Source organism: Osmerus eperlanus, chromosome 25 (genome assembly GCF_963692335.1).
Source record: "Osmerus eperlanus chromosome 25, fOsmEpe2.1, whole genome shotgun sequence".
Taxonomy (NCBI): Eukaryota; Metazoa; Chordata; class Actinopteri; order Osmeriformes; family Osmeridae; genus Osmerus; species Osmerus eperlanus.
This window is the reverse complement of record NC_085042.1, coordinates 8,237,296-8,251,129: the sequence shown is the minus strand read 5'-3', so window position 1 is coordinate 8,251,129 and position 13,834 is coordinate 8,237,296. Positions and strand designations below refer to the sequence as shown.

Genomic DNA, 13,834 nt, shown 5'->3' with positions numbered 1-13,834 from the left:
AATAAGCGTTTCTCATCAGCAAACTACTTTAGGAGTTCAAAAGGGTAGACAGCGTCCTCTTGTGGCCAAAATACGAATTAAACAAAAAGAGAAGACGTGGAACGAAATCTACTCTAAAGGGATAGTTCACCAAAAATGTTTGCTGACAACCTACCTACATGCTCGTTTTATGTCTACTATGCTGTACTGTTTTATTTTATGTTGGCCCACAGAGTTGCTGGTTAATAGGTCTACTGACGTAAAATTCAGAAAAGGTGATCTCCGTCTGCAGGGGGAAAAAGTTCCTCAACACTAAACGATACAGCCACAACTGATCGATCACCTGTGCCTGGTGTTAGCATTCATTATATTATTAAACAACTTGTTACCCTTTTTTTCACGGTAGATGTCAAACGATTAGGGTACTTGAATTCAGCTATTATCACTGAATGTAGTAAAAGCCTAATATTATTTACTACACAATTCCATTTGTGTTTGGCTGCACCCCAAAGCTTTGACATCTCCTCACTGGACGGAACCAGTACTTAGTTTGCTCAGCCTAATAATATCCGATACGAAATCACTTTAGGCGATTTTGACTTTATTCGGGTCCAATGGGTTGGACTATAGGCTACTAGGTTAAGGCATGGGAACCTGAGATACGGTCTCTGTAGAGTAGGCTACAGACTGTAGAAATCCGCTATGGCAACTGGAGAAAGAGAGGAAAAAAAAAGGAAAAAGACTGACAATATGGCGCACTGTGCTTGAGAAAACTTTGTGCAACGCACACAAACCACATATGATCTTGCGTTTGATACCGTTTGTAGACACTCGTGCAGTTGATCAACACCGTTTTTTGGAAAGAGTCGAAGACTTTTGAGTTTAAAACTAGACTGTGTCCATGAAGCTGGTCTATAACGGGATGAAAGAGCCCGTTTCAAAAACCGAGTAGCATACAACACAGACAGGATGGAGAGGCAAGCGACTTTAAAGGAAAAGGTAAATACATCACGAACTAACACGATCCTCCATATTTTATGATCACTTCATCCAATATAGTCAACTATTTATTTAAAATAAGATGTAAATTGAAGAACATGTCATTTCTTTTCTTCGACTGACCACAGAATATCTCCTACTGTTACGTTGCAGAGCATCGTAGTCTCGTAAACTTTCTATCGATTTTCCAGTCGTGCATACTGAAGTAGCGGTTGGCTATCTTTGTTATTGAAAGCCGGATGTGTTTAGATATTTATTGACTGAATTTAATGGCTTCATACGACAACACTGATCTCTAAATAGTTCCAAGTAACTATAAGTACAGTGTGCGCTACACTATAACGGTGATATAAGTCACATTTTTGGGGTTTATGTAGCTTGGCCACTTTTTCGCAGTATGTTTGTAAACACCTCCGTTGTGTTTTAGAACTTACATCTAAGGATTTAGTGTTGTGAAAAGCTTACGACTTTCAGAGGATGTTTCAGAAAACCTCACCAGGATCCAGTTTAAAGACTTTCACACCCCTAATTATGCTTGTGAATCTATACCTGCTGTTGGCACGTTGTATGAATGTGTATATAGGCATGCGTGTGGGCCTCTGTTTTTCCTCTTGTTATTGTCTACAAGACCACTACCGCAATACAATAGAGACTCAGGACATGTTATCGGTTTCTTTTCCTCTCTCTCCACCCCTCCTGCCCCTGTGCCACACCAAAACAAACAGGTCATTTTACACAGTGGATAGCATGCTGCAACACATTTACATGTTACTTACCATCCCGTCGTTAGGTCGTTAGGTCGTTAGGTGAGGTTTACAGCGCAGTGGAGGGCTTGTTGTTACCCTCATCTATCATGTCACCAGATAGCTCCCTCATCCGAAAGCTCTCAACACTAATACACTGGTAAACACACAGAGATATACCCACCCTCCACTCCCTCCTCCTTCATCAAACTACATCTCAGTTTGGGATCGCCCCTCGGTTCGTGTCCCGTTAGATCCTAACCAATCTCTAATGTCACAAGGAAGCAGGTTCCTGCAGCGTCAAGTGTCATGTTGAAAGTAGGACTAAATCACCTGTAGTGTCATGTTAGCTTAGCCCTGCTCCAGTCTGGGTTCTGTGGAGGTGTTGGACCACAGCGGACTGGGCCTGTTCATCTGAGATGACCAGACAGACTCATCCAGCCCGGTCTTAGATGGAAGTCTGGAAACTTTGACACATAACACAACGTAGCCAGCTCTGGTCAACCGACCCAAAACGTCCTCACTGGCCATTCACTCATGAAGTCTACTGCTTTAATCCTGGAATACATTTAGTCATCATTTACCTATGTAAAAATATGTCCTTGTTTTTAAAGATATCTTTCGAGGGGGCATTTGTCATGCTTTATTGAGTGGTTTAATTGAAGTGTGACAGGAAAGGCAGCGAGAGAGAGCGAGAGAAAGAGGGAAAGAGAGAGAGAGAGAGAGAGAGAGAGAGGGGGGGGGGAGGTAGGAACAGAGAGAGAGTAGAAGAGAGAGAGAGTGAGAGAGAGAGAGAGGGGCAGACATGTAGCAAAGGGCCACGGCCGGATCCAAACCTTGGGCACCCTGTCCTTGTCCTAACCGATGAAACCTGCTCTTTCCCCCCAGTTTTCGATCTTCGGCTCTCGCACGGTGGGCCGAGCCCAGCGCCGCGTGCCGGAGGAGGGGCCGGGTGGTGGGCTCAGCAAGGCCGAGTTCATGGACAAGGTCCGCCAGAGCCACGAGGCGTGCCAGCGAGGGGACTTCCAGGGAGCCGTGAGCCTCTACAGCGATGCCCTGCGGGCCGACCCGCAGAACTGCATCCTCTACAGCAACCGCTCTGCCGCCCTCCTCAAGCTGGGACGCCACCAGGCCGCGCTGGACGACGCCTCCACAGCCCGCTCGCTCAACCCCAAGTGGCCCAAGGTAAGCTGATCTGCACAGCACACCTGACACCTAGGAGACAGGGAACAGCCAGGACCCACGCAGGAGAGCGAGCGCACAGGCAGAGAGGGAGCAGGCTGAGGCAGGCACACTCTGGATAAACACCTCGGGCTCGGCTCTTATAGATTTCACACAGGTTCTGGTGATAACCGTAAACATTTTCATAATATTACAGCATCTCATGTGGTTTGTGGATTGTAAATAAGGCTAATCCCAGTCCAGCTGAAACGTCTGTTTAATACGTCTGCAGAAACCGAGGATGTCTGCCTGTTGTAGCCAACAGTCTTTGCCAAAATCGCTTTCCTTTCTCCCCTTGATACGCCAGTACAATGAACTCTTTGTGATCCCTGATTAGGTGACGGCCAGGCTAATCCAAGCCTACTTCGTTTCCGGTCTTAACGTATGAAACATTTGATCAACACTATTATTTTGATTCGCCGGTTAGCCTCTCTGCTTCCACAGTGCACAAGTGTGTCTCTTGTCTCAATGTACAAAGAGCATTTGTTTGCGATTGGTCTTTTTCCTGTTCATGATTGTAATAGCTATCTTGTACCAGTTGAATCTCTACACCTTCCTGTGTTACCACTAGAGGGCAGTCTTGTCAAACCGCCTGCTGTGTAGCAGACCATGGGGGAGTCTAGCCTATTGGCATCCGCACTGTTATTTTGGTGAATTGATGGTCATGTAAGATACTGACATCCATTATATATAAAGCTTTCACTGCAAGAACTGCTTGAGTAACTGTCAACTAGATATTCTAGGTTTTAAGCCCGGAATTACTAGGTGTTGCTGTCAAGTGTGATGTCGTCAAGTGTGATGTCAGTCATACAGTGCTATGCCTGTCATGGATCACCAAGTAGCAATCAATATTTAATTTTAGTAGAGAATAGAAAGAAGAAAAATAAATCAAGTCGCTTGTGGAAATACGGCAAAGAAGCCCAACCTTTATCTTAGCGCACTTGCAAACACAATGATTCGGTTGGGTGAAAATGATTTCCAATCTCTTCATCTTTTCAAGATGGTCTGTTATCAGTAAAATACAGATCTCTAGAGGAGTGTTGATGAGGAGTGGATTGTTTCCTAAGCGCTGTCTCCACATCACCTGTTGGGACTATTAAACCAGCCATCGGGCATTGTTCGTCTCAGACACAGTCCCTTACATCCAATCCCATCTCCAAAGCCAGGATGTTTGATGAAGGAGAGGAGGAGGGAGGGGGGAGGAGGGGGGAGGAGGGAGGAGGAGGGGGGAGGAGGAAGTGGGAGGGGGTGGGATTAACGCAGTGGACCGTGCAGGTATTTAGATCCTGTGTGAGTACATATTTATCATCAATCATCCCTCCCCATGAGCACTGCTCTGGATGGGGCTGTCAGACACTGACAGGACGGGCTGTGGTTCCCCACGCTCTGCCAGGCAGCCCCCCCGTCCACCCACTCCCCCCCCCCCTACTGAAGACCCCGGCAACGGTTGCCTGGGAGAGCAGAGTAACTTCTGTCTAATCTGTCAACTCAGCCTCTGGAAGTCTCTCTCTCTCTCTCTCTCTCTCTCTCTCTCTCTCTCTCTCTCTCTCTCTCTCTCTCTCTCTCTCTCTCTCTCTCTCTCTCTCTCTCTCTCTCTCTCTCTCTCTCTCCTGCTGTCTCTCTTCTCCTCTCTCACTCAGTCACTCACTCACACACACACTCTCTCTCTCTCTTGCTCTCTCTCTCTTTCTCTTTGTGTGTCTCTCTCTCCTAGCTCTCTTCCTCTTTCTGCCTGTCAGCTTCTCTCGCCGTCCTTTTGTGTATTTCTCTCTCTCTTTCTCTCTCTTTGTTGCTATATGTGTCTTTTTCTCTATCTGTAAAGGAGAGAGTAACTGTGCAGTAATGACCCCAGACAGCTTGAGGCTCCAGTCTCTGTGTGAGGCGAGGCCAACACGAGCGCTGAACGAGCTGTCGACTGTCTGACAAGCACAACACGACTGGGAGGATCTGGATGCTCGTGTGGATTTGTGGACTGAGAGATTGAGAAAAGGCTTTACTTCTTGGCAATGAAATCAAGGCACATCCACACACACAAACACTTGCTTGCAGTTTTAGACTGAGCTATGTTTTGTATAGTTATAAAGGTAAACACCACATCTTAAGATGTGAAGGAGTGTTGTGTACTCACTGACCCATTATCCATGTGATGTTGTCACCAGTGTGAGAGTGTGTGTGTGTGTGTATGCATGCATATGTGTATGTGAGAGTGTGTGTGTGTGAGTGTGTGTGAGCATGAGAGAGTGCGTGTGTGTGTGTGTGTGTGTGTGTGTGAGAGTGTGTGTAAGTATGAGAGAGTGCGTGTGTGTGTGTGTGAGAGTGTATGTGTGTGTGTGTGAGTGTCTCAGGTGATACATCTGGCCTCCTGCCCGCTCCTCTCCTCCATCTGCTCTCCAGCTCAGCCCTCAGAGGCTGCAGTGACAGGTTAAACCAACAGCAGCCTGCTCACGTGTTCTCAACCCTACTGCTGCTCGCTAGCTTGGGAGCACAGCCCCCGGGGAGGCTGGGGGAGGCTGGGGGGGAGGCTGGGTGAGGAGGGGCAAGGCTGGGGGAGGAAGGGGAGGCTGGGGGGAGGCTGGGGAGGCTGGGGGAGGAGGGCGGAGGAGGGGGCAGGCTGGGGGGAGGAAGGGGAGGAAGGGGAGGCAAGGGAGGCTGGGGGGAGGCTAGGGGGAGGCTGGTCAGGAAGGGGAGGCTGGGGGAGGCAGGGGAGGCTGGTCAGGAAGGGGAGGCTGGGGGAGGCAGGGGGAGGCAGGTCAGGAAGGGGAGGCAGGGGGAGGCTGGCTAAGACCAGGAGCGAACAGGTGAGTCTGGCAGAAGAGGAGGGATGTGGGGGGAGTCTGGGGGGGACTGGCAGGTCTGTGTCAGGGGATCCTTCCCTCAGCATCTTAGATACGGATCCTCTTGTCAGGGTTTGTTTAATCTCCTCAGGCTGGCGGAGCTGCCGGGCGGGGCTGCCGTCCACAGTGACGAGCTGCCACTCTGTCCTACCTTAACTTACAGTGGTAACAGTAGCTGTCCTCCTGTGTGTGTTGGTTCACCTGTCCCTCACGCTGGGGGGGGGGGCTTGGGGGGGGGGGCGGAGCTGGGTTTAGGCTCACCCCTCACCCACTCACCCTCTCCTCTCACCCACCATCACCCCTCACCCAATCATCCCTCACCCTTCAATTCTCAACCCTCACCCATCTCAAACTCCGCTCTGCTTTCATGTGAGACAGACCCACCTGTGTGTAATCCAGCTGTCCTGATGTGACAGCGTGTTAAACCAGCTCTCATCTGATCTCCGCGTGTGACAAGAATAAAGACCAGGACCTGAGATGTCGGGGCCAGGCTCTGTGGCTCCCTGCCTCTCCTCCCACACTGAAAGATTTATCTCCCCCCTCCGCGTTGACCTACTCCAGTCTCTCTCTATTCCAGTCTCTCTTCTCCGGGGAAACTGGGACAGAGCTGGAGCAGTAGGTAGGTCACATGTTGCGGGCTTCGGGCGTTTGATTCTGTGGAGCGTCGAGGAGCTTGTCGCTCCGGTGTGGTGTTTTTACTTGAGCTCTTTACTTTGTCATGTAACTCCACGATTACAAGCGTCAACTTGGGACTACTGTTCTTCGTTTGATGTGCCCTAAGTAGGCTTTTTGTATTTTGTTTTATAGTCTTGTATCTGTTTCTGTTTTGTATGTATTGGTGCGAAACCAATTATCCTCCAGGTACGAACAAAGACAGAGAACTTAGAAGGTTTTGTATTTGTGGTTGTTTGTGGCTCCTCCCAGTGGTTCCTAACACACACAGTGCCTTCATGGTGAATACAAATCCGAATGGAAGCTTCCAATCTTCTTTGTGGATGAAAAGGAAGTCAGACCGTGATGTCATTTCCTGTCTTTCTCCCAGAGTGGATGTTGGCTTCCTGTGCCAGTGCCAGAGTAGGATTTGGAACAAGGTCTCCCCCCAAGCTCTACCCCCTCTAACCCCCCTCTCCCCCCACCCGCCCCTCCACCCCCTCACCCCTCGGTTCCAGCCCAGGCTTGCTCCAGAACCCAGCATACATAGAGGGAGAGAGAGAGGGAAAGAGACGAAAAGAGGGAGTGGGGGAGAGAGGGAGAGAGAGGGAGAGAGAGAGGGAGGGGCAGAGAGAGAAAAGAATGAGAGAGAAAGATGGAGAGAGCGAGAGAGAGAGAGAGAGAGAGATAGAGAGAGAGAGCGAAAGACAGACAAAAAGAGAGAGAGGGATAGTGAGAGAGAGAGAGAGAGAGAAAGAGAGAGAGAGAGAGAGAGAGAGAGAGAGAGAGAGAGAGAGAGAGAGAGAGAGAGAGAGAGAGAGAGAGAGAGAGAGAGAGAGAGAGAGAGAGAGAAAGAGAGAGTCATGAACCACTAATAAGAGGGTCCCAGTTAGGCTCTACCCAGCCAAGGATTGAACTAATGAACAAATCAAATGAATAACATGTAATTACAGGAAGGCTGGCGCTAGTGGGCACAAACCTGGAATTATCTGTCTGGAAACAGTGTGGAACGACAGGAACAGCCAGCTTGGCTGTTCCCTGGGGAAGTGGAGGCCTCAGTCCTGCTGGATGTGTACGTTAACCGGTATTAGAATAATCTTGTCGTGGGTGTCGTTGGCGAGTTGAAACTGCAACCACACACCAAGCCTGCAATTTCAAGTCTTCCAAAGCTACATCAGCCCTGTAGATGATGGATGCAAGATGGAAGCCTCACGTGATCAACGACCTCATGACTGGCGTATATCAGCTACATCAACATATGACTGTGTGACGGGCGGCTGGAAGATTGACTGGAACTTCCTTGTTGCGTTTTAAATCTGGGCTCTTCCATCCTGCTGTGTTTTATCAGCCTAGTGTGTAGGCGACGACTTCCTATCACTTCTCCCCCCTCCTCCTCCCCCCCTCCTCCCCTCCCCCTCCTCCTCCTCCTCTTCCTATACCTCTGCAACATCCCTGTCTGCTTTTGTCGTCAGCGCCCAGACTGGTTACATCACCGTGTGTGAGAGATAGAGGTACTTACGCTGGAAAACCGGGACTTAAGGTCGACGCTGAACGAAATAAAACCAGTGGTGTTTGACGGTTCGGGGGCGTGTCCACGCCCACCAGGAGCCTGGTGTCAGATGATGTAACAGGAGCGGACATATGAGGCTGGCCTCTCTCCTGACCTCCTGCTGTGATTGGCTGGAACGTCGGGCCGTCCAGGGGAGAGCAGCAGTATGAGGCTCAGCTGGAGATGTCACCCTGATGATGTCCTGTTGGGCCTGGACAGCATGGATTTGTGTTTACTGAGCTACTGGTGCTGTCCAATCAACAACAACGGTTACTGCGGTGTTTCTTAACCAGGTTTATCCAGCCCTTCTCGTACTGCAGAGCTGTTTACTGAGACCAGGGGAGGGGTGGGGGGGGGGGTGAATGTGCAGCTAATTCCTTTTCCAGGTGGCAGGTCACCTTCTCTGGACATGTGAGCAGAGACTCTTCCTTTAAGTCGTTAATAGGGGAACTTTCATGTTTTATTGGACAGAGAAAGGATGAGGTAGACGAGAGAGAGAGAGAGAGGGGAGAGAGAGACAGAGAGAGAGGGGGAGGGGGAGAGAGAGAGAGAGAGTGTGTGCTCAAAGCATTCAAATTCTCAACTCTCTTGACTCTCTCACCCTTAAAGATGTCCTTCATAACACCCAGGATTAAGTCCTGTCGACAGCGTGTGAGTTGAGACGGCCGTCAGTGTCGACGTCACTCCGGAGAGCTGCGCCATTGGAAGCCAGGGTGTTTCTGAACGTGTTGTTAAATGACGCGTGGAAGGTCATTATTTCATTTAAAGCAAACTTCCAAGTGTCACTTACGTTCAAATAAAACTAAGACCCGGGCCGCGATCATGCTTGAGTTCAAGCGTGACCTTCTCTCACTGCGAGCCCAGCATTTAAGGTCAATATTCGACAGTAATTAGAGTTAACTCCTATGCACTGAAATGTGTGATTCATTACTTCATAAGCAGCTTAGCAACGTGCTACCACAGACGTTGAAAGATGGATGCGGCCATCGCGGCTGGGTGGGAATATGAAGAGCCGTCCGTATGAAAGCAGAACAGCATGAAAGAAGGATCTTCCTTTTCTGTTGGGACGTCTCCCAGTGTAATAGCCTGCAGCCTAATCCATTCATCTTAAGTGCCTTTCTCTGATCTCGTCCTTTGTTTAGAGGCAACTAAATAACTCACTTGTGTCAAGTTATTATAATTAGCTGTTTGAGTGTCTGTACAGGACCCAGATACTTCCCTATAATTCCTTCTCTCCGTAATGAGTTTTATAGGAAAAAAAAAACACCAGCCACACCAACAGCAAATGGAAACGCCTCGGGAGACATATTAGCTGACAAACCATGGAATGCAGGTGGCGTGTGTGTGTGTGTGTGCGCGTGTGTGTGTGTGTGTGGGGCTGACAAATGCATCTCATGGTTATGGAGACAGGTTCTGGTGCTCAACCAAAGGCATTTTCATTTTTCAGGTGGTCAGGCAATTAGTTTGACACGCGCTAGATACAATGCCCATCCTGAGGACATAATTAGGGTGTGATATTAATTATAACGTATAGCCCCTCCAACAGAGAGATGCGACTGTGGTATCACAACTGTGAGTCTTACTGTAGTTCTATCTGAGGTGTCGTCATTCCGGCTGTGGAGAAATAGTAGAGTTTTGTAGAGAGAGAGAGAGAAAGAGAGAGAGTGACTGTGAAAGAGAGAGTGTGACTGTGGGAGAGAGAGAGAGAGGGAGGGAGAGGGAGAGGGAGAGAGGGTGACTGTAAGTGAGAGAGAGAGAGAGAGAGAGAGAGAGAGAGAGAGAGAGAGAGAGAGAGAGAGAGAGAGAGAGAGAGTCAAGACAACAAGAGGATGGTTTCTGACTGCAGATGGCAGCAAACAGACTTGCAGTCTCCCCCTGGAGACTGCAACAGCAAATTGCATTTTTCATTAAGAAAAATATATTTAACGGCCTCATCCTGGTTATTAGAAAAGCTGTCCCACTCACGTTTGAACGGCAATATACAGACATCTGCCCAAGACTTGCCTCAACCGAGATCTAGCGGAGGTCCGTGCAAGACATCTGAGAGGGGGTGGTGGATGTAGAGAAGGTCAAATCAAATTTGATTGTACAGCCCTTTTTTACAAGCCGTGTCCACAGAGGGCTCCACGCAATATGTTATGCTCACATATTAAACATATCACATATTCTGTGCATCGAACTGCTCCTGGACCAACGTACGACCCTCAAAGAAGGATATGTTGAAGCTGTCGCTGTGGTAACTTCACATTGTGACACGTCGGTGACAATTCAGAAGCAACTTCCCTGTTGGCCTCGTCCGCGATCCGTTCCTCACACACACACAATGTCCAGTTTACGGTGTTTCACTGAAAACCCCACCCAACCAAAGTCACTTTTTAGAAACCAGAACGACCCCTTTGACCCTTGACCCTGCGAGGAGACTCTCCAAGCCTCCACGGTCCTGAGAACGTCGTGTCCAACGCCGGCGGGAAAACAGGACACCGGTGAGGAAGTTAGTGGTCAAAGCTCGGAAGTTCACTGTGTATATACTGTAGGCAACAGAAACATGCTATTTTGGGCTAATCTGACTCGGTGGAACGTTCCTTATCGATAAACACACCAGCTGAAAAGTGCTCTGTTAACGCTCTGCTGATAAACAGTTGTTTATCTTATTACATTTGACCGTGTTTACTTGACCAAGCTCTGTAATGCTGGTCTGTAGAAGAGCAGGCTGCCTACTGTTATTGGCCGGGTTTACCAGATTCGTTAAGAAGCTCTTAACGCTAAGAGCTTCTTAGGAGCGTTCTAGAGCGTTCTTAGAATGCTCTAGAACGCTCTTAGCGTTAAGAGCTTCTTAACGAATCTGGGAAACCCGGCCAATATGTGAACAGTTTCTGTGGAGTGTCTACTCATGCACAGTGATCCACAGCATGTCTGTCTGTCTCTGTGTGTGTGTGAGAGAGAGATAGTGTGCAGGCGTATAACTGTGCTGCGTAGATGTGTGTATGGCCTTGCACACCCGACCATGTTGCTTGTCTATATCAGTGTGTTCACAATTCCACTCTCTTAACAGAGGCGTGCCAAGACCACTCCAAAATCATTTTATGTAGAATTATACTCATAATTGTTGATTTGTGTCGGTTCAGCCACTGCGCATCATATAATCTGAACATGTTTCTCGCATATTACCTTTTAATGTAGCAGACCCTCATGTTCCAAGTTGTTTACTCATCTGCACTGGATTACCAGCACATATTTAAATATAAATACATCTCAGATCAGAATGCTTTTGATTACATCCACATTTTCCTTTGACTCTCATAAATAGAATGAATTACTCATTCAACCTAAGCCAAGGCATGTTTATTTACCATGCAGACTCTTTTTATTTCTTCCTTCCAGGCGATTTCATCTTTGTGCTTCACATAATTGCATATTTGCATCCATCTCTGGCTGCTGGAGCGGGTCTGGAAGCAGAGACACTCATGTCTCCAGGTTTCGCTGTTTCAGTATTCGGGTTTCACACCAGGCCTGCGTGCCTGAGAAACACTTGCCGTCGGTGCAGATTGTTTAACAGAAGCGCTAACAGACTCTCTCAGAATCAGAATCAGAATGGGTTTTATTCGCCATGAGAGTTTGCACAGACAAGGAATTTGCTTTGGCAGGAAGGTGCATGCAATCAACATATAGGGACCTAAAATTTAAATATGTGGACTATCTATACTAAGGGTACACATAAACTAGCAGTACTAAGTGGAATTTGAATTAAATAAAATCTCCACTCCACAAATCTCCACTCCTTCCTTCTCTTCTCTTCAGCCCAGCAACATGTGTGTGTGTGTGTGGCTGTCAGTAACTGTACAACATGATAGTCCTTTGGGTGCCATATATTATTCTGAAGCACAATTAATGGAGGAGGTTCATTCTTGTAGCCACACACGTGCACCACACACACACAGCACCCACACACCACGTACACTCCACACACTCAGTGCACTCAACACACCCCACACACGCACCACACACACTCAAGAACTCAGGGGGATAAACAAGCTCGAGGGACTCTGACACGATTGGGTCATAAATAATCTAGGTGTGCGGAGCAGGGAGGCAGGGGGGTTTAACACTGCCTGTACGAGCGGCCCTCAGCCTGCTGCAGGACACACCGCTCACAGCCTTACTGAACACCCACAGCAAGCACGGGCGCTTTATCTACAGTACATGTCAGTCGCCCATGGCTTTCTTTAGGTTTCAGGGGCTTCTCCTAAGCCTAATGCATTGCCAATATATACAGGGATAGTAGTTGACGCGTGAGGTAGTGCGAAATGGAAACAAAACGCAAGTCACTCTTCATTATTGTTGATACACCTTGGCTGTTCTATTGCTCACTTGTGTCAACAGAAGTGATGTGTTTTTTTGGTTGGGTACAGAATGAAACCTATTAGAATAGATGGCTGTCTCTACACAGTCCCTATAGAACACAGTCTCTATAGAACACTGTCTCTATAGAACACAGTCCATATAGAACACAGTCCATATAGAACACAGTCTCTATAGAACACAGTCTCTATAGAACACTGTCTCTATAGAACACAGTCCATATAGAACAATGTCTCTATAGAACAAAGTTTCTATAGAACACAGTCTCTGTAGAATACAGTTTCTATAGAACACAGTCTCTATTGAACACTGTTCCTATAGAACACAGTCCCTATAGAACACAGCCTCTGTCGAACCCTCAGCTGAAATTCTGATACCCCCCCTCCAATCTCTCTCCCCTCCCCCCCCCCTCCAGTCTCTCTCCCCCCCACCCCCCCTCCAGTCTCTCTCCCCCCCCCCCTCCTCCAGTCTCTCCCCCCCCCCCCCCCCCCCCCCTCCAGTCTTGCTGGTTGGGATGCAATTCTCCCCCTGTCTTATCTGGGCCACGGAGGAAGACAGCCCCCCCCCTCTCTTTTATAAAGTGGGTTTATTGGCTGTGGCAGTCTAATAAAGAGGCTGGCTCTGTGCGGAGGAGGTGAGAGTTCAAAGCTGCCGATAAGGGTGTGGATGGAGGATAAGAGGGTGAGGGGGTGGAGGGTGAGAGGGCAGGCTCAAATACCACTACCCCCCCCCCACCCCCCTCGCCTCCCCCCTCGGGGGGGGGCGACTGAAGGGAAGCGGACTGGGGGGAATACAACATCATGTTCCTGTCACTCACAGGGTAGCACTTCTTGTGGAGGAGGTGAGGGGGTGAGATATTGCACCGTTGATTAAAATGAGAGATGATACTAGAGAGGCTGATAGAGAGACAGAGGTCCCGAAGGTCCTTCTGGACGAAGGACGAATCGTTCCCCCCCAGGATGATAAGGAGACCACAACTGTGAAATACCGTTGATGCTTTTCATTTGAAAAGCGAAGAATCCTCCATTCAATACTTTTAGAAGTTAATTGTATTGACACAGTGTGCTTTCAATGGCCTTTAACGTCGATTTGGCCTGGACGTCAGCTCAAAGGATTCAGGAGTGTTTCTGTATGTAGTGCCCGAGTCCTTCAGCCCGCAGCGAAGGCCTCATGAAGTCGGCAGTGTGGGAAGAGAACGGTGAGGATGTTTCAAGGTTGTTCCCGTACTGCAGGGCTTTGTGTTGTTTACCTCTCTGGTCTCCTTCCAGACTGCTTAGTGACGCAGTCTTCCCGTCCGCTTAGGGACGCGTGCTGAGGTGGCGTGCACTCTCCGCGCGGGCGCCCGTGGGGACGCGCGTGGACGGGGCCTCGCTGACGAGGACCTCTCTGAGGCATTTCTGTTCGGGCAGATCCCGAGGACGGCCTGTTAGAAAGGGCTTACTGCTGTCGTTTTAGACCATGCTTTATTCTCTGCACAGGTGTCAAGTCTGCCTGCCCCC

At 48.8% G+C, this 13,834-nt stretch overlaps 1 protein-coding gene across 1 annotated transcript in view; it reads left to right on the top strand.

Moving 5' to 3' along the window:
• The first annotated feature begins 513 nt into the window (after positions 1 to 513).
• The window catches only part of ttc28 (tetratricopeptide repeat domain 28), an 89,879-nt gene continuing 76,558 nt past the window's right edge, over positions 514 to 13,834 (top strand). The window contains 2 exon segments of the mRNA XM_062452151.1: positions 514 to 978; positions 2,610 to 2,906. Coding sequence (XP_062308135.1) covers positions 949 to 978; positions 2,610 to 2,906 — 327 coding nt within the window. The 5' untranslated portion in view covers positions 514 to 948.